Source organism: Convolutriloba macropyga, chromosome 5, assembly GCF_964194025.1.
Source record: "Convolutriloba macropyga chromosome 5, txConMacr16.3, whole genome shotgun sequence".
Lineage (NCBI taxonomy): Eukaryota > Metazoa > Xenacoelomorpha > Acoela > Convolutidae > Convolutriloba > Convolutriloba macropyga.
The window spans coordinates 72,420,839-72,442,041 of record NC_134472.1 but is presented as its reverse complement, the minus strand read 5'-3'; the positions used below and the strand labels follow the sequence as shown (position 1 = coordinate 72,442,041).

Here is a 21,203-nt window from a genome sequence, read left to right as displayed (position 1 = left end):
TATTGACAGTCAGTTTAAATATTTGAAGAAAATTGAATTAGGTGTGGCACGCAACATAATTTGACACTGATTAAATGCTGTAACTATGAAATAAGCCCCAGCCACCTCAACTTTCATTACCCCCCACCCCCATCCGATAGACACGCACAGAGACATAAACTCATAAAAACAAATAGACAAAGCTAAGCTATTACATAGAGTTGAAGTTTGAAGTTTGTTAAGGAGTGACAAAAATTTCACTTTATTGAAAATTTTTTCTTATCGTGCACTTATGAATGGCGACTTGTTTAGTTCTGTATCGTTTTGAAAGAAATTTTTGGTTCTTTTTTCATAATAACAGCTTAATCTTATTTGCAGAAGATCTCTCAGAACTCGAACAAGAAATGAATGAAAAACAACTTAGAGAGAGGCAAGTGAAACGAGACACAAAATCTTGACATAAAGCAATTCCAAATATTATAAAAAAAGAGTCTTAGAGTAGAAACGAGAAATAAGTCTTATTAATTAAGTTTTCTATCAAATTTGTTTTTAATTATAAGTATAGAGCATATTGACATTCACACTCCAGAACATAATTTAGCGAACTTAAGTTTGTTGCCACTTTCAGTTTCTAAATAAGCTATTTGGGTGATTGATTTGGACGATAGTTTTCATTAATTAAAGATAATCTAGTAAAAAATACAAATAAAAGCTTTTCTGCCTTTTGGATTCTATCCCTGCGTCCGGACTTTACAAAATTTGTCTCTATGTTAACTTCAATAAAAGTTGTGAAAAAACTGTTAAGTTGAGACAAACAATTATTGTATCGGGCCACTCTATTAAATTAATTATGTTCAGAACGTTTCCTAAATGTTTTTCTGGCTTCAATTTAACAATTTTCACTTGATCTGGTCTTTGGACAACAAAAAGTAATTGGCCAGTGGTCTGAGGCATTCATGGAAGATAAGCTCACTAAAATCGTGTTACGCAGGATTAGGTTGTTAAGAACTTGAAAATAACTGACTGGCAACAGGCGATTTCGAATTAGGCTCTCAACGTTTTCTTTGTCACCCAAATCCGAACGGCAAGTTATCCATTTTAAACATGATCTTTGCAGTGTTTCCAAGCGTTGAAGTTATTGTGGTCCTGGGTTCCGGACATTTGACGCATAGAAGACCGCAGAGAATTTATATGTCTTCACTAATATGCATTCGACTGTTTCTTTTGTGGTGCAGGGTATAACTCTTCTTAAATGATTCAGTTCTTGAAATCTTTTTTTATGACTATTTCGAGGTGACAATTCCAAGTCATGCTGGACGTAAAAAATAAAACGAGGTCTTTAATTTGTTTTTCGTTCTTGATGACAATGCCTTTCGCAAATAACTTTGCGGACGAATCATATTTATTTTTGTATGAGAACTCGAGAATGCTGAATTTGTCAAAATCGAAATTTAGTTTGTTTGCACCAGACCATTCGAAACCTCTATTTATATCAAACTGAAGATCTTCATGTTCTGAAATCGGTCCTATTATTTTTGTATCATCGGAATGAAGAAATGTTTTATATCAGTACTGCATGGTTGGTTCAGTGTCTGCTTCAGGTCACATTTTAACTTAAATAGTCTAATTCAGACTCTCATTCTTCTATTAATCATGCTCTAATTCAATATTTTTCAGATTTTGAATCTGAAATTCTCTGAATTACGCAATATTATTCATGAATATGTGCTCGACACAAGACAGGTATGGGCCAGACGGACTTGAGTTACGGGCAGGTGTCAAGTGCGACCGAGCTCGTAATCTGGACAGCATTTTGGTTGCGCCGCTTCGTCTAGCTCATACTTGAATTGGGTCTGTTCAGTCTTAAGTTTGTTTGTTAGAGCCCATACCCATTCTTGTATGGCTATGAAAAAATTAATTTTTAAAACATCATTATAATACTATGAGAATTAGCACTAATCATCGTCTTAAGTTTGGAGGTATCAGAGACAAGAAAGCCAGTCCAATAAATTAGTCAGTCCTCTGCAAAAGCAAATATATAAGTTCTGAGATAACCATTGTGTAGGCAGCAGCTGATGTTAAGCAACTACTAATAACTGGTTACGCAATTAAGCAAACATCAATTTTTGAATTTTGAATGTTGCTGTGTTCCTGGATTTGACCGTTTTTTGTTAAAGGTTTTTTCTCTGGGACTAAAATTTAAACGTATAATTGATATTGTGATTCTACATATTTAAGTCGTTCTGGTCCGGAGTTCAGCCTGGGTCTGTTCACTCTAACTCACGATTGCCAATGTGTGTTCGGTCTGGCCCTGGTTAACCAAATAATGCTAAGTCTGGCCCAGGATCTTGTTTTAAGTTCTAGCCCATTCTCTGAGTCTGTTCGCTCTTGCCCAAGGTCTGGCTGTGGTCTGTATCGTGTGGCCCAGGGTTCTCATTTTCTCCCCGTCGGCTAAACTCCCTATCGTCGAATAGTCCTTGCACCAAAATAAACATAAACAAAATCAATTGTCATTAAGTCTTCAGAATTCTCAGATTTAATTAGTGCCAGAGTTAAAGTAACTCTTCCGACTCTTATTTGGGAGAAGTTTTAGTTGAGTAACTTTTTTAGTTATAAAATAATCTCGGTGGGAGTGTAATATTTTGTGCTGAACAACTTTTTATCAAGTTTTGTCCTTAGACATTGCAGTATTGCAAAGCATTATAATACTTAAAGGCTGAAAGTGCCAAATAAATTATGCAAAATTGGTCGAAAATTAAGATTTTTTAAATTTTAAAATTCTCTAAATAAGTGTCAAAAGACGAAGTTTTTTCCATAAAGTATAACACCCTACATGTTGATGAATTGCTAATAAGGTTGTTCCAAATTTGAAATATCTTGGATTACGTTTTTCAATGGATAGGGTAACTTTGTGATGGGAGAAGTGTACTTCCAAATGGGCAATCAGTTGGAAAGGGCGAAGAGTGCCCTGGAGACAGCCCAGAATGCAATTAAAGATATAGACGACTAGGAGGGGAGTTCGATGCCATTGATAAAAAGATCGCAGGTATGCAGGTCATATTGACAGTCAGTTTAAATATATGAAAAAAATTGAATTAAGTGTGGCACGCAACATAATTTGACACTGATTAAATGCTTACTATGAAATAAGCCCCAGCCACCTCAATTTTCATTACTCCCCACCCTCCATCCGATAGACAAGCAGACAGACATAATCTCACAAAAACAAAGAGACAAAGCTAAGCTATTACGTAGAGTTGAAGTTTGAAGTTTGTTAAGAAGTGACAAAAATTTCCATTTAATCAAAATTTTATCTTATCGTGAACTTGTGAATAGCAACTTGTTTAGTTCCGTATCATTTTGTAAGACATTTTTGGGTCTTTTTTTATAATAACAGCTTAATTTTATTTGCAGAAGATCTGTCAGTACTCGAACAAGAAATGAATGAAAAACAAAAAAACAACTTAGAGAGAGGCAAGTGAAACAAGACACAAAATCTTGAGACAAAGCAACTCCAAATATTATAAAAAAAAAGAGTCTTAGAGTAGAACTGAGAACTAAGTCTCATTAATTAAGTTTTCTATCAAATTTGTTTTTATTTATAAGTATAGAGCATATTGACATTCACACTCCAGAACATAATGTAGCGAACTTATTTTTGTTGCCACTTTCAGTTTCTAAACAAGCTTTTTGGGTGATTAATTTGGACGATAGTTTTCATTAATGAAAGATAATCTAGTACAAAAAACAAATAAAAGCTTTTTTGCCTTTTGGATTCTATCCCTGCGTCCGACTTTTCAAAAATTGTCTCTATGTCAACTTCAATAGAAGTTGTGAAAAAACTGTTAAGGTGAGACAAACAATTATTGAATCGGGCCACTCTATTAAATTAATTATATTCAGAACGTTTCCTAAATGTTTTTCAGGCTTCAATTTAAAAATTTTCACTTGATCTGGTCTTTGGACAACCAAAAGTAATTGGCCAGTGGTCTGAGGCATTCATGGAAGTTAAGCCCACTAAAATTGTGTTAAGCAGGATTAGGTTGTTAAGAACTTGAAAATAACTGACTGGCAACAGGCGATTTCGAAATAGGCTCTCAACGTATTCTTTGTCACCCAAAACCGAACGGCTAGTTATCCATTTTAAACATGATCTTTGCAGTGTTTCCAAGCGTTGAAGATATTGTGGTCCTGGGTTCCTGACATTTGACGGATAAAAGACCGCAGAGAATATATATGTCTTCACCAATGGGCATTTGACAGTTTCCTTTGTGGTGCAGGGTATAACACTTCTTAAATGATTCAGTTTTTGAAATCCTTTTTTATGACTATTTCGAGGTGACAATTCCAAGTCGTGCTGGACGTAAAAATTAAACCGAGGTTTTTGTTTTTCGTTTTTGATGACAGTGCCTTTCGCAAATAACTTTGTGGACGAATCATATTTATTTTTGTATGAGAACTCGAGAATGCTGAATTTGTCAAAATTGAAATTTAGTTTGTTTGCACCAGACCATTCGAAGCCTCTATTTTTATCAAACTGAAGATCTTCACGTTCTGAAATCTGTCCTATTATTTTTGTATCATCGGAATAAAGAAATGTTTTATATCAGTAATGCATGGTTGGTTAAGCCTCTCCATACCAATTTTTGTAGGGCTATGAAAAAAATTAGTTTTTAAAACATCATTATAATACTATGAGAATTAGCACTAATCAGCGTCTAAATTTGGAGGTATCAGAGACCAGAAAGCCAGTCCAATAAATTAGCCAGTCCTCTGCAAAAGCAAATATATAAGTGCTGAGATAACCATTGTGTAGGCAGCAGCTGATGTTAAGCAACTACTAATAACTGGTTACACAATTAAGCAAACACCAATTTTTGAATTTTGAATGTTGCTGTGTTCCTGAATTTGACCGTTTTTCGTTAAAGGTTTTTTCTCTGGGACTAAAATTTAAACGTATAATTGATATTGTGATTCTACATATTTAAGTCGTTCTGGTCCGGGGTTCAGCCTGGGTCTGTTCACTCTAACTCACGGTTGCCAATGTGTGTTCGGTCTGGCCCTGGTTAACCATATAATGCTAAGTCTGGCCCAGGATCTTGTTTCAAGTTCTAGCCCATTCTCTGGGTCTGTTCGCTCTTGCCCAATTTCTGGCTGTGGTCTGTATCGTGTGGCCCAGGGTTCTCATTTTCTCCCCGTCGGCTAAACTCCCTATTGGCGAATAGTCCTTGCACCAAAATAAACATAAACAAAATCAATTGTCATTAAATCTTCAGAATTCTCAGATTTAATTAGTGCCAGAGTTAAAGTAACTCTTCCGTACTCATATTTGGGAAGAGTTTCAGTTGAGTACCTTTTTTAGTTATAAAAAAATCTCGTTGGGAGTGTACGAATTTGCTGAACAACTTTTTATCAGCAAGTTTTGCTGGAAAATCTTTATGAACCTCAGTTTTTTTCCAAAATTCAGCAAACGGTAACAAAGCATCTCAAAAATCTGAAAGTCGCTAAACCGAATTTCTAACAAATTTGAAAACAACGTCTTAAAGAATTGCTAACAGTTTTGAAATTGCATCAAAATGATGTAAGCAAAAAGTATTCAATGTTTAAGAGACAAGAATCTATCTGTACACGAAGCGCTGATAGTGCTAAATAAATTATGCAAAATTGGTCGAAAATTAAGATATTTTCAATTTTAAATTATTGCAATTCTCTAAATAAGGGTCAAAAGACGAAGTTTTTTCTATAAAGTATAACACTCTACAGGTTGATGAATTGCAAATAAGATTGTTCAAAATTTGAAATATCATGTATTATGTTGTTTTTCAATGGATAGGGTAACTTTGTGATGGGTGAAGTGTACTTCCAAATGGGCAATCATATGGAAAAGGCGAGGGGTGCCCTAGAGACAGCCCAAAATGCAATCAAAGATATAGACGACCAAGAGGGGGAGTTCGATGCCATCGATAGAAAGATCACAGGTATGCAGGCCATATATTGACAGTCAGTTTAAATATTTGAAAATAAATTGAATTAGGTGTGGCTCGCAACATAATTGGACACTGATTAAATGGTGTAACTATGAAATAAGCCCCACCCATCTCAAATTTCAGTGCCCCCCCCCCCCCTCCGATACACACTCACAAAGAGAAAGCTGAGCTATTACGTAGAGTTGAAGATGGAAGTTTGTGTGCAGGAGCGATTAAATTGAATTCAATTTAACCAAAATTTTATCTTATCGTGACCTTCTGAATTGCAACTTAGTTAGTCCCGTATCATTCTGTAAAAAAGCTTTTGGTTACTTTTTAAATTAACAGCTTAATTTTATTTACAGAAGATCTGTCAGAACTCGAACAAGAAATGAATGAAAAACAACTTAGAGAGAGGCATGTGAAACGAGACACAAAATCTTGACATAAGACAACTCCAAATATTATAATAAAAAGAGTCTTAGAGTAGAAACGAAAACTAAGTCTTATTAATTAAGTTTTCTATCAAATTTGTTTTTAATTATAAGTATAGACCATATTGACATTCAGAATTCAGAACATAATTTAGCGAACTTAATTTTGTTGCCACTTTCGGTTTCTAAACAAGATTTTTGGGCGATTAATTTGGACGATAGTTTTCAATAATTAAAGATAATCTAGTCGAAAAAAAACAAATAAAAGAAGCCTTTTTTGAATTTTTGATTCTATTCCAGCGTCCGGACTTTACAAAATTTGTTCCTATGTTAACTTCAATAAAAGTGGTGAAAAAACTAATGCCACTATTAATAAAAACTTATTTCGAGTTCAGTTTTGAGCGTAATTGCGTCACATATACAATTCAACCTTATACAGAAAAATTTTCCGACCAAAATGAGAGTTGCCTACCCAGGTTGAGGTGCCATCCGGAAGTGACCTCTGATCAGACCAAGTCCAACGCACATGATGTGTTCCCAGACCAAAATTACAGGGTCTGGGATTTGGTTCGAGCGCACTTTAGTCTGATCAGAGGATATTTTGGTCTGGGATGGTCTGATCAGAGGTCACTTCCGGGTGGCACCTCAACCTGGGTTTCGATTTGCAGAACATTGTTCTCAGATCTCAAATTTTTTTAATGAATCTCGCAAAATTTCATTTTAGCGTACCTCGCCGAAATTGACAAACTTGTGTCGGTCGGGACAGCATCAAAGAACCCAAGTCGTCGCTTAATAAAACCCCAAAGTTCCACCCGAACGCCAGCAACAAGTGTTGCCGGAAGCCAGCAACCCCAGTTACTGGATGACAGGTCAAAATCGCCCAGTGTGGTCAAAACTGAAATGGGACCTCAAGCGTTATCTGTGTCGTCGCGAGGAACCTCGAAGGGAGGTCGACGGGGGCGCAGAGTGAATAAATCAGCCCCGAGCTACGTCAGCAGCGGCGGAACTTCATCTGCGATGTCGTCAATGTCTCCAGGATTGTTTAATGTTTTCTGATTTTGAGATCCTTCATACTCTATTGAGATACTGGGTTCAGCTTTTAATAGCACTCGATGCTAAAAATTGTACAATTTTTGCAGAGACAAAAGTTATTCGCCCTCATTTGGGACACGAGTTCATTTAATAATGTAATTTCTGAAATTGTTACTGAAACTAAATTTAAATGAAGATATTAAATGGATACATGATGTCATATAACTGTCTTTTTTTTGTTTCGAATTACGTCGATCAGAACAAAATATATAACGCATACCGGCGTTCAGTTTTGCAGATGTTGTATGACTGTGCAACACGATAATAAAAAAATAGAATTTGATAATGCTGAAAGTCGCTACGAATTTCTTAACTTCACTCAATAGAAATTTTGAAAAAAACTATAAAGTTAATAGAAGTATGATTCCACACGTACAGGTTCTTCATCTCGATGGAGACGGAGTAAGAAGAAACCTTCAACCAAATCTCGAAGCCCGGTCACCAGGGGGCGAGGTCGTGGAAAAGCGAGAAAAGGTCGCGGGGGTGGTGGAACAACACCTCGGTCAATGAGGTCTAAAAGATCAAAGAAAACAAAATCCGCGAGTGGAATGTCCGGCAGTGATTTCGATACCCAGATCTCAGCTCCTCCGTCATGGTACGGAAGTCAAGATTCCAGATCATACGTTACTTCACGTGGGGGAACCAAATCAGTGGTAAGTTCCCACGTGACCAGACAAAGTGGCAGAACTGGACCCGGAACTCAAGCGTCGAGGTCTTACGTAAGCTCCAATGCCGGAACCAAGTCAGTTGTCAGATCTGAGATGGGTGGGGGTTCTGGCCGGAGTGGAAGTGGGTACGACTTGAGGTCCAAGGGGTCAAAGGTCAGTCTAAAAAAGTCTACGAAAAGTGGAGGTGGTTCTTCTGCAGCTGAAGATGTATACATGGACGACGGGGTTCCTGCTGATGGTGAGTTTTTCTTGCCACTTATTGTTTAAATTTGCTCTCTTAATGAGGCTTGTTTGATTTTAATAGCCGCCCTTATTATAGCGTCAGCTCTTATAGCGGCCATATTTTTACGTCTTGAAGAGGAGTTATGGTGATTAATAGCCGCCGTCGGGCTCTCAATGGCTATTATTTAGGCGCTCTCCTTTTATTACAATTCAAAGATTTGAAATTGACTGGGGCGCTGTCTTTTTTAAGATCTGTTCACTCATTTTCATGATTTGTAAAGTCAAATTGGAGTAGTGATTATGGTCACGTCGAAACAGTAAGTGGAGCGAAAAAGCGAGCAATTCAATTTTCACTCCAATTTTGAAGCAGAGAGTGAAAAAAGTGTTTGAGCAAAAATTTGCTTTCTTGCTAGTGGTTTTCTGTTCACATGCGGCAATTTCATTTTAATTTTTGCTGGGTTTTCAATTTTTTGGATCGGATTTTTTGCTAAATGGTTTTCTCATTCCATTCACAATTCACTCTAGGCCTTTTTTTGTTTGAACCAAATTTCCCTTTCTCGTCTCGCTTGTGGTTTTTTGTTCACATGCGGCATTTTTTCATTGACTTTCTGTTTTCTATCTGATTTTTTGGACATGGTTTTCCCACTTCAATCATAGTCCGTTCTAGGTCTAGTTTTTTATTTAGTCTAAGAAATTTTTTTGAACTGTACATCAGAACTTGTCCTGCTGAGTTTTTTAAAGATCTGTTCACACATTTTCATGATATTTAAAGTCAAATTGGAGTAGTGATTTTGGTCACACCGAAACAAAAAATTGAGCGAAAAAGCGAGCAATTCAATTTTCACTCCAATTTTGAAGCAGAGTGAGAAAACGGCGTTTGAACACAAATTTACTTTCTCGCTTGTGGTTTTGTGTTCACATGCGGCAATTTGACTTTGATTTTTACTGGTTTTTTCATTTTTTTGGATCGGATTTTTTTCTAAATGGTTTTTCCAATCATTCACAGCTCACTCTGAGCCTTTTTTGTTTGAATAAAATTTCTATCTCTCGCTAGCGGTTTTTTGTTCACATGAGGAATTTCGATATTGCTTTTTTGTTTTTGTTCTCAATATTTGCGATCTCATTTTTTTAGAAATGGTATTGCCAATTCACTCATAGTCCGTTTTAGGTCTAGTTTTTTGTTAAGTCATAGAAAATTGTTTGAATTGTACGTCAGGACTTGTTCTGCTAAGTTTTTAATTCGCTTTACCTTTTGATTGCCTTTTTCATTTTACATAAGTCACGATATTCACGTTTGACTTCTGACTTACTTCACACAATGTTTCAATTGAATAAATATGAAATTCTGTCACCCAATTGAATTACGCAATCTAGTGAATACTGTCAATGTCAAAAGAGCAAAATCAAAAGAAACGGGATAAAACGATGAAACCCGGTCATTAAGTCGTAGCGCGCTAGGTTATCAAAGTTCATTGGAGCGATTGCTAGCTCACATCAAAATTAAGCTTAATAGCCTTCAGTTTAAAATTTGAACTGAGTTTTTGTTACAATCTAATTGAAACTGCAGAGCGCATTAGAACAATTTTTAAAAATAGGGGAAAAAATCTGTCAATTTCCATTTATTCATTTTTCGTTTTCTGCTTCAACCCCATATGAGCCTAGCGCGTCAACGGCAGCTATTTTCCGGCAATCTGCCCACTATGCTCTGATTTCAATTGGTCCATGTCCGAAACAAGATGAAAAAGTGAATGCTGCACGTGCAAAAATTTTTGATTTTTTGAACATAAATGGAGAGCAGATGGAAAAGAGGCTGGTGTTTTTGTTCATATCATCTGTCAAAGAAAGAGAAAAAGTCAGTGCCAATAAAATGCGCTGAACGAGCGGCATTGTTGATAACGTGTAGCCTTTTAAAATTTGTTTTTTAGCATTAGTTCTTAAATTTTTGGTATAGTTCTTCTAGAATATATTAACAAATATTTGTACTTATGGGAACAGTTTAGACCATTCTAAGCATACATTCGGCCTATAAATGCAATTTTTAATCATTTTCGACAATTTTGCGTCCCAGACGCGTTTTGTGTCCAATTAGAATTTGCGATAATTTTGGCGATCTGTTCATGTTTTTGCCAACCTTTTGGGCTATGACTATCAAACGTATTTCAAACCCTCTTAACTGAATTTGTTCAATTTTAAGCCTTTTGTCTAATTGCCTGTTTTTTTCACATTTGCGTTTTAATAGAATAGTCCGCTGTTTGCTTTCAATTGTTTATTTTTATTTTTCTCGGAGGAACATTAAAAGGAGACACTTTAATGTTTGATCGGCCAGTCTTAATAAATTTAATAAAACATATTTAAACGATTGCCGTTTTTGATTTGTTTTGTCTATGTTTAAATTATTTTGTGAGGCGTCAGATGAATAATTGTTCCTTAGTCACATAAGCAGTTCCTGACCGATTAAATAGATTACCAGAAAATAAATCACTGAAGAACAGTCGAAATGAAAAACAACTCGTAGAGAGTATCAAAAAAATTGACAAATTGTATTGAGTATTTGATTGTTTGCTTCCGTGTGTCAGGTTGAAACTTCAACATTGAAACAACTCAATTGTATCACAAATTTGTTGAGTATATAAATTGGCAGTCCTGCAAAAAATCTTCACATTTTGTGGAAAATATTAGATTTTGCCGTTTTCTTATTTCTTTCTCTCATTTATTCTTCAAATTGTATAGCTTAAGGCAGTAAACAGCCTATTTAAATTATCAAGTACAAGTTTTATTTATAGTGTGAGTCAAATTTTAGTTTGAGCTCCGGCTAAGTTTCTTATTTCGGATCATTTTTGTTTTTGCCTTTGTGTATTAGTGATTTTGGTCAAGTTGAAACAAGAACTCGAGCCAAAAAGTTAGTAGCTTTGCATTGTGAAGTTTTCCCTCTCAAAATTTGAGAACAATAAAAAAACGTTGTTTGAAAAAAGTGCATTCTCGATTGTTGTTTTTTGTTCGCATGCGTCAATTTGACTTTTATTTTTTTTCAAAATTTTTTGTTTTTTTTTTTCACTGGAGTTTTTCATCTTATTGAGCTTTCAAGTACAATTTTTTTCACCTTGAGATCTATTGTTTTTCAGTCAAGGAAATTTTTCTGAACTGTGGGGCAGCACTTCTCTTTCTTCCAATTTTTTTTTAATTTGTGGAACAAAGTTTTTGCTTTTCCTTAACTATCAGCCTGTTCAACATTTTGCTTGATTTTTTTAATTCTTGAGTTTCACTCTTTTCTCGCTCTGCTCAAAGTTTTTTCAAACAGGAGTTGCTCAGCGAATATTCTAGAATCAACAATGTCAGTATCGAAAATTCAAATCAAAAACAGAAACCGAGTGAAACTCTAAAGCCAAACTTTTGATGCCCACTACTCTAAGTTTGTTCCTAGTTGCATTCTCTAGTGCTTACCGGGTCTGATACTAGCCCTTCTCACTAAAAACAAAAGTATTTCTAGCAACGAGATGACATCAATTTAGGTCGCACTTTAAAAATGGTATTGTACAAAAATCCGTTTTTTTTTTCGTTTTTTTTCCTATTCTTTTAACCCTAATCGTGGTCATGGAAATCAATGGTGGTTACTTTCCGGTTGTCTGCCAAGAATGTTCTCAAAAAAGATCAAAGTCGAATTTTTGCAACACAAATAACAGATAAGTTACCTATAAGTGTATACCCTGTGCAAGCATAAAGGAAAGCAACTAAATTTTACCGGCAAGCCTGCTCCAACTCAACGTGTCAAAACTAAAGTGTATTTCACAATAGTGCAGATTGATCAGATATAACAGTTTGTATGCACTTTTTTCTGTTAGAACACCCAACCCTCAGGAATCTACAGCTCCCAATATAGTATGGAAACGGCAATTTTTGTTTTTTTTTTAATCTGAAGTAAGTAAAAAAAACCTCCTGGTTAACTTTAATGCTAGAAACTTTAAGACAAACATATTTCAAAATGTAACTACCTTAAACTTATAAAAATTCTTAATTCTGTTAAAAATTGTATTTGAATTCGGTTAATCTTCCGTCAATGGGAACTCTTTCGTACCATTTCTCTTGCTAGTTTTGTTTTAATTTCCGCTTAGGTGTTTTGTACAATTAATATTGGACGTTCAATCCATGTTCGAATCCGTTTTCGCATAATTGAGCTGTTACTCCATCACAGCTTACGTTTTGATTCCAAAAAGTTCTCGATGCCATTATCTAGATTAAATGTTAAATTAGCGAATAATTTGTTTTGGCTAAAGCGGTTTTTTGTCAGTTGTCAATAATGAGAACAATCTATTTAACGGAACTTTTTTATTTGCAGTTCTGCTGGGAGAAATCATTGATTCCAGGAGAAAATCCCTGGCGATTTCGTTTTTGGGCTTGAGAGAACAAATATGTATGCCCCAGTTTATCTGCTTCTGAATTATGTCAATGGAATGATATGATAATTTATATTAATACTAATGGGAAACAAGTTACAAGTGTTTAACGTCGCAGCTTTCTGATACTTGCTTAGAAATTGTTGGCATAAACTATGAGTTTTGAGAGCTCAAAAATCTTCCTAGGGAAGTGATCACCCAACCTGAAGTACGTGAGTATACAAGAAATCAACTTAATTATCATGCTTGCATTTGGCAAGCCTAAGTGAAATAATTAAGGTCTATGTGTCTTCCGAGCAATTAAAGAAAACAAATAATAATATTAAAAAAACATTTTTGCCCGGATTCATTTATTGTGATAGATTCTTTGTAGCCCACAACAGCGCATTTTAGGTTAGCATCATGGTATCAAAGAGCTACGTACAACTCAATTCATTTTTGATAACTTCAAAAAACAATTTATGTTGAAGTATATAGCAACTTGTTTTGTAACCACGACTATCAGACGTTTTTTTATCATCCCAGTGAACTGAAACTTGGTGACCTTGATAAGAAACATACTAAATCTTGTTAAATCTTGCCATGATGTTGACACGGTACTTACCATGAAAATATCAAGATTTATACGAAATTGAAAGATGGCTGTCAAGAAACAAGATCTTAGCAAGATAACCAAGAAAGAATAACTTTGACATGGCAAGATATTCCAAGTTGTGAAAAATGAAAAGCAGCTTTGAACAAGATTTACCTCGAATTGATATGAATACGCAACAATTGTCACGATTTACCAAGAATTGTCAAGAATTATCAAGAATTGTCGGAATGTTGGGATTTGAAGATCTTGGCTAAATGTTTCAAGTTTTGCAGGAAGTGTCAAGATCATGCATGTCTTATCAAGGTGTATCAAGTTTCAGTTCACTGGCGTTTACATACAATTTTCGAAGGATATCTGCATCAATTTCGTTCCAATTTTATTTCCTTATAAATTTTCCCCAAAAAATGTTTTCTAACCGCTGCTAAAAAATTTGTCATAAATTATGAGATATTTACTGGCCTCGACATATGTAAAATTTCAAAATGTGTATGGGGAGGGTATATATTGATTACAATTGCACAGTCGAGGTACACAGATAAAGTCAACCAAAAGTCTTTTCATGGGTATATACATGACTATGTATAATTTATAATAGGCGAAGAAGTGATGGAGGAAGAACAGATAGCCGAGGAAGAGAAATTGGCCAGAAATGAAAGAATGCCGACTGGGATGTATGCGAGCGATGACATGGAAGAGGCGGAACACTTTGAGTCCCTGGATTCTAAGAGTCCAGAGGAGCAGGAACAACCTGATGACAATTACATGGATGATTATTATTATCAGAAGGATGATTATGAGGAATTGTTTCTGTTCTTTGAGGCAAATAAAACCGTCATAAAGAGCAAAATGTAGTTCACTAGAGAAAGATTGGCAAAACTCGAAAATGTGTTGTCTTTTTTTTCGAACAAATATTTTGAAAACTCATAGCCAAAATATGCTTTCAACTTAAAAAACATACAGTTTATCTCGCAACTTCGTAGCGAACTAAATGCGCCTGCTTTTAGTGAGACTAACTCATAAGACTATAAAAGAACACTAAATACAAGATAAATTTCAAAAACATTTTTCATTAGATAACAACCGAAATCATTATATTGGTTCACTTACACCTCATCAAGAAGCCATTTGGTTCTTTAATAGCTTACATTAGTAATCAGACTGCAAAAAGAATAACAAATGAAGGCAAAATACAGGAATTCAGTTAATGTTTTTTAAGTTTCTTCGTCAAAGCCATAAAAACCAGCAGGTTTTCTTTGAAAACAAACTATATCTACCTTCAACCTTATTTTGAACTAAATAGGAGCTGTCAATAATGGAGCCCTGAAATAAAACTTTTGCTAGTAATTATCACTAAAAAAATAAAAGCAAAATATTTTGAAACCAACAACAGCGCCGAAAAAAGTTAAAAAATTCTGATCGTAAGAATCCCTGATCAAATCAAACGTGCCCTGAATTGCGGCGCACGCAACAAACTGTCCAATTGTTCCTGTTTCAAATATTTGCGCGTTAGACCAATTCTTAAGTGAAATATTTCAAAAATAAAGTAAAACAACAATAGTGCGTTTTGTATAATTATTGAGTTAAGTTTGCAAAAAGGAGGCAATATATTAGTTCCAGAAGAATTTTTGGTGGCGCCTAATTTAAACTAGCTCGCTTTTGGAGTTCACACAGATTGTGTCAGCGGTTTCTAGGGCTCTACTTTTGGCAAAGTAAACTAAAAGAGACCAAAAAAAGCACTTTTTGCACCACTTGATAAAAGTTTTTAGCTAGAAAAACTACAGTCGAACAATTCAGCAACGTTATTCAATCTCTATTGTTAACAATAACACTCTACCGTTAAAAATTTCAACATATTTGACAGTTTATCAGAAAAATTGAGCTAAAATTTAGCAAAAATTGTGGGTTGTGAATAAAAACTGTCGTATTTTCCCAAAAATTTGAACCTCGGTAACTCCCTGAAAAAAATAAATTAGAAAAAATATTTTTAATTCCATATTCTAGGATGTACGTGCTTTCTAATGAGACCACTCGCAACTCTCTGCAATGAATATATCGATCAGCCAAAATTAACTGAACAAAAAAACCCATTTGAGTATATAATTCCTCCCTGTCCACTAAAGTAGGTAAAAAATAGGTAAATTTTACGATATATATCGTGTAATTTAGTGTAGAGAAGATGCGTACTTAATACTTGAATTTTCGTGTGCTTTTTAAAAAAATGGTTTTCTTTTAAGATAATTACCCCCCCCCCCAGTACGTTATGCTCCCCCAGTTACGAAGCACGTGTCATTACATAGCAAATCATCAAGTAAAATCACAACCCTCACATTTCCTCTATTTTTTAAAAGAAAATAGTAATCATATCAACAAACTCAAAACAATTTTACATTAGAATTTTCTAGAATAAAAAGTATGAGCCACAATTGAAGACAGCTTTCGATACTTTGAGGAAAGAAACATTTCCATTTGAAGGAAGAGGCAGCGGATGATCAGGAAGCTGAATATGATTATGAAGGGGGGCAAGAATACGACAAAGCACACAATGTACAAAATGAGGAAAAGGGCAAGGGAAGCAAAAATATGGAAGAGACTGTTGATGGAGTCGAAGAAGGTGACGGAGCAGAGATGGAAGCTGAAGGTCAGAAAAAATCAAATCCTGAAGGATGGAATTTTGTTTAATGTTTTAAGACCTACGAGAGATATTAGGGTAGTTTAACAATTTGGCATATATATCACAAAAAAATTGAGCTTCAAAAATTGAGTTTTTTCTGTTTTTAAGTTATAGATATAAATGGAAAAACACCAATTTGAAAAACGTTGAAACAAAACAAACTCATTTTCTTAAAAGTTCAAGGTTTGACTGATAAAGTTTGACTTGTTTCAGCTAGTTGAGATTTTAGAGACCCCGAATATCCCCTTAAGACTAATTCATATATTTGACAAGGTCAAACTCACGGATAAACTCGACAAAACAAATAGGTAATTAGAGTGAAAACACAGTTGTTGACTTAAATTGAGCTGTAGTTGATCCTTCAATTGTTCCTTCATTGATTTACATTTTATTGTCACGACTGAAAAATCTTACTGTTTCAATTGTCTCCAAAATGCTCCAAACCAAAGAATAAAACAAGAATTTCGGATACGATATTCTTGAAGAGAACTAACTTGTTTACTTGTTTACTTTCCAGCTCAAGTTCATCTTCTCAAAGCATTGAAACACACAAAAATTATCTTGGTTCTGGCAATTATTTCAAAATCACCCAATAATACATAGTGTGTACACAGCAAAACAAAAAATAAATCATTGATAGTGCATAATTTTTCAGAAGCCGAAGCAGACCAACAGGACCACTTAACTGCCAAATCTGAGAAGACAAGAGACAACGAGGAACTGCAATCGGCTGAAAAGAGTGTCAATTTATCCGCAAAGTCACGTGAGGGATCCGACGACAGGAACCGGACACCCTCAGCTGACGACTGGCGAAGCAACCTCACTCCTGACGATGTTCCCGAAAACGCTGACGAGGAGGACGAAGAGGATCGAATGCGAAGTATAAATGACGTCATGTATAAATTTGACAACAAGGACGATAAGAAAGTAACAGTAGATCCAAATGCTCCGGGTTCAACCGTGGTTACTTCGTCGCATGATCAAAAAAGCAATGTTAAAGTTCGCTCACTAAGAAACACAGAGCGTGAAAAGTTATTAAAGAAGTCAGAAGCTGAGGGGGAACAGATTTCTGAAGAACCGCAAGGATCTCAGGAACCTGGAACGTCAAGAGATCTCAATGACCAAGATATCCCGAAAGAGTCTGTTGGACAGACAATCGGAGAGCAAGGATCAGAGACCAAAGAATCGGATGTTGTCCTCGAAGGTTCCAAGCGCCGTGACTCGGACATCGATTCCTTGCCGGCAGCATCGAAAGGTCAACATAGTACGCCACGAGATGCGTTTCAAATAGCGAAACCAAATCAAACTCACAGCGAGGTCAGTGGCAGTCTTCAAGAGGAGGAGGAAGAAGAAAAAGAGGAAGAGGGGGAACAAACTCAAGAACCAAAAGAAGATCCAAGATCGGAGTTTGAAGATCAAGAAGAAGAAGAATTGCAAGATCCGACGCTGCAGGAACCAACGTTGCAAAATGAAAGAGAAAGCAACAACTTGCTGTATACTCAGGAAATGACTAGAATGCAATCCGAAATGCGTACGAGTGAAGGCCCCGAACCCTCGTCCGCTGATCCCGGACAAAAATCCGAAGAGTTCAAATCACAAGAACAATTATCCGAAGGTGGGAAGACTCATGAACCACAATCTGAAAGCCACGTGAGATCTGATAAGAAAACAGAATCCGAAATTGAAGAGGACAAAGATCTGAATGGTGATCAAATCGCAGTTTCGGTTTCGGCCGAAGATGAAGACTGGCAAACAAGGAGCATCGTGTTTTCCAGTTCTGATGATAATTCGTCCAAAAGACGCCGCAAAGCTAGAAAGGGCAAATAAATCACAATCTCATTCAGAAATTCATAGGACAAAAATTATCATGAAAACGAAACTTTTCATGAAAACGAAAAAAAATTAAAGTACAGTAAAACACTTGCATCTACCATTATATGGAAACAACGGTGCTCATAATATTGATAAAAACTTGTTTAGTATGCACAAATATTTATTATTATTTTAAAATTCCAAGTAGGTTCTGATAAATTAATTTCATTTCATTAAATTTAGATTTCAACCATTAAATTTTTATGTTCATCTTTTGTTTTGGGGAGCTCGCAATAGATTTCGGCTAACGTCTCAAACTGAATTTTTTGAAAATAAATATTTGGATCCTGTTGGTATTTTTGAAGCCATTTTTCGTTTGATCAATTTTTGTTTGAAAAATTGATCAAATGAAAAATGGCTTCAAGAAGACCCCCCCCGTACCCCCTGAAGCTAGCCTCCCTAATGTTAAGCTGCTAGTTTTACTACTCAAGCCAACCCAAAGACACGGGGGGAGCAGATTGGATCCTCAGAAGTTTAGAAATACGATCATTGTTTTGTTTGCAGCATTGAGTTACTTTTCTCTCCCGCTGTGATTTGGCTCGCCAAATTTTTATTAGCTTTATTCATCAAGCTCAATGTGCGATTTCAGACAACATGCAAACTAAGAACTAGTCTGCATACATTAGAAAAAATTTTTAAGGATCGGTTGGCTCGTGTGGTAATCTACTAAAACTTTTTGGCAATGAAGATATAATCAAGAGGAACATTTTGGAATTTAGACAACCTCTACTTTGTGCTAACCGATTGCCACTGTAATTTTGTAATTTTTGTAATATTGACAAAGTTTTCCTTCCTTTTATTTGCAATTACAGTAAAACATTTTATTAGAAAATTTGAAAAAAATTTACGACAATACTAATATTATTATTTCTATTACAATCTCACTACAACTAAAACGAAAGCAAAGATATTCAGTTTTGCAGCCAAGATTTATTTTTTTTCTTGCTGTAAGCTGGCTAGCCAAAATTTAACCCGCGTATGGCCAGGGGCTACTGCCATTAAATTAACTTTAATATAGTCAGCCCTTAGTGTAATCCCATGTGTTGCCTAAATTTTTGGCGATCTCTCAAATTGCTGGTTCAGTAACTGAATAACAAATGGTTTTTTTTGTTGAGCGCTAAAAAATGAAAGCCTTGTGTTTGTAAATTATCAAACACCTTTGATAGTGTTTCTCATGAGCCTTCTTATCGATAGGTGATAATCTGAAATTTGCTGTCTTAATACACAGTTAGCAATAAGAGTCAGTTTATGTGGAGTTATTGACAAATTAGGCTTGCATTTGATGTCTAATTGAAAAGATAATTTTTTTGCAATCAAAATATTTGTTAGCAGGTTTTTATATAGTTGCTCTAAATATTCAGCTAACACTGGTATCACATTCTTGAGGAAATGTGAATCTAGTGAGGTAGTTGACAGAAGTTTCTCCAACTGCTCTTGCATGATGATTGCAGTAATTATTGCAGTCACGTATTTGTTTTTCAAAGAAAAAATTATATTCACTGTTTTTGGCGTTTACCTTCACGTTTTTTCGTTCACATTTTTAAGCATATAGCTCTTATCAAAGGGCGGAAGTTTACTGGTAACATTGGCTCTATTCTGCTCCCCCATGCGCAATGTGCTATTTTTTTCATAGTAACGTGCTATATAGCATATATTTTTTGAGTGAGGTTTAATAAACACTGTCGCAAAAACAGAATAGATCCTAAGAATTCTTTTCCAAACACTTTCACTTTTCCAATTCAGAATCAGTTGCTCTTCTCTTATTGCAAACTATCACTGCAAGTAAGCGCAAAAAGATTAAGTTCAGATTTCGATCCGCTAATCACAATTCTGGAAGTATTAAGCTAACGCACATCGCATTTGCCTAATTAAATATAATAGCGTGCGACAAGGCGCAAAGGAGTTGCAGTGTCTGTATCTATAAGATGAATTCAAGTTCTTCTTACAAATTATAAAATCACGCTTAACAGCAAAAATCCAGGCCTAGCATGCTGAACCCTTAGGTATTAGAAATTCGAGGATGAAGTACTTAAACGGAAACGCTGTCGGAGCCTTCTTTGTTTGAGTCAATATGCTGAACTCATCAACGTAGTTTAAAAATATTCACCTCTGAATCAATCAGCGTGTGTGTGTGTGTGTGTGTGTGTGTGTGTGTGTGTGTGTGTGTGTGTGTGTGTGTGTGTGTGTGTGTGTGTGTGTGTGTGTGTGTAAAATCGCAGGATTCAATGACACCAAATGTACGTGCTCACATAGTCTTGAAAGCCGACGTGCGCTCACCAATTTCGAAAGTGTGTGCCCTAAGTTTTCATCACGCCCAAATTAATTACTACTTCACAAAATAAACTCGAAGTTAAAAAGATTAATTTCTGCTCTTAATCTTTTTTGCCAATTCTTTAGGATCCTTTCAATTGGTTCAACCTGTTTCATCCTGCTTAATTTCTTTGTGGCAATGTTAATAAATTTTTCCTCTTCTCTAATCATTGGTTTACTAAAAGACCTCAAAAGCGCTACATCGTTTTGTAAGATATCGCATTATTTTCTCTACTAACTTTTTATAAGACCGTTCTGGCAGTCAGATGAATGGCTCTGAGTGTTGTGATTACTAGCAATCAAAATTTGGCACCATACAGAACTCCTCTGCAAACACCAGAATTCAATTGACATGAGAGCTAAAGACATGATGGCATTGAGGATATCAAAGAAAAAAGCAATTCCTGGAAAACCATTGAAAATTTGAAAAAGAAACAATGCAAAATATCTATAGCGAAACTGTTGACTATATGATGGTCTTTTTTAATATCGGCAAAAACGAAATCGGATTATTCTGACCTATATATTGGGGAAATTCGTATTAAAATACTCAAAAACTCTAACGAAAATAGTCAGCCAAACGAAAACCCAATGAAACATGCAATGATAATGCCCCACCTAACTCTTGCCCGAACAAAATTGATGGATCAGATGCAATTTAGTTGATCAGAATAACGAACGCAAAGACAAATCAGGAACCTTTACATCAGAGCAATAAAAAACAAATGAATGAAAACCAGGTTTTAGACAAACAGATAGAAATTGTTAAGATAGCTAGCGCTTTTGGATGATCGCCCGATGAAGCAAAAATATTTTCCAATCAAAATCAGGAAAACTGAGTATCAAGGAAACAATTCAGACTCTAAGCAAAACGTAAACAATAAAGCAAAAAGCAAATTCTAAGTAATGTGTGTCTTGAATTACCCCTCACTAATAAATCTTAAGAGATGCATCGAAAATCCAACTGGCAGCAGTGAAGACAAGTAGTGGTCACGGTCCCTTC

The 21,203-nt window shown here is 35.5% G+C and overlaps 1 protein-coding gene across 2 annotated transcripts in view; it reads left to right on the top strand.

The window, feature by feature from the left end:
- Nucleotides 1-18,102, top strand: part of LOC142339619 (uncharacterized) — a 62,748-nt gene extending 44,646 nt beyond the window's left edge. For both annotated transcript variants that reach the window (XM_075389789.1, XM_075389788.1), the window contains exons 10-15: nt 5,813-5,957; nt 7,104-7,409; nt 7,844-8,377; nt 13,943-14,148; nt 15,823-15,985; nt 16,674-18,102. In XM_075389789.1, the coding sequence (XP_075245904.1) occupies nt 5,813-5,957; nt 7,104-7,409; nt 7,844-8,377; nt 13,943-14,148; nt 15,823-15,985; nt 16,674-17,845 (2,526 nt within the window). In that variant the 3' untranslated portion in view covers nt 17,846-18,102. The remainder of the gene's footprint in view (nt 1-5,812; nt 5,958-7,103; nt 7,410-7,843; nt 8,378-13,942; nt 14,149-15,822; nt 15,986-16,673) is intronic.
- Nucleotides 18,103-21,203: the final 3,101 nt, after the last annotated feature.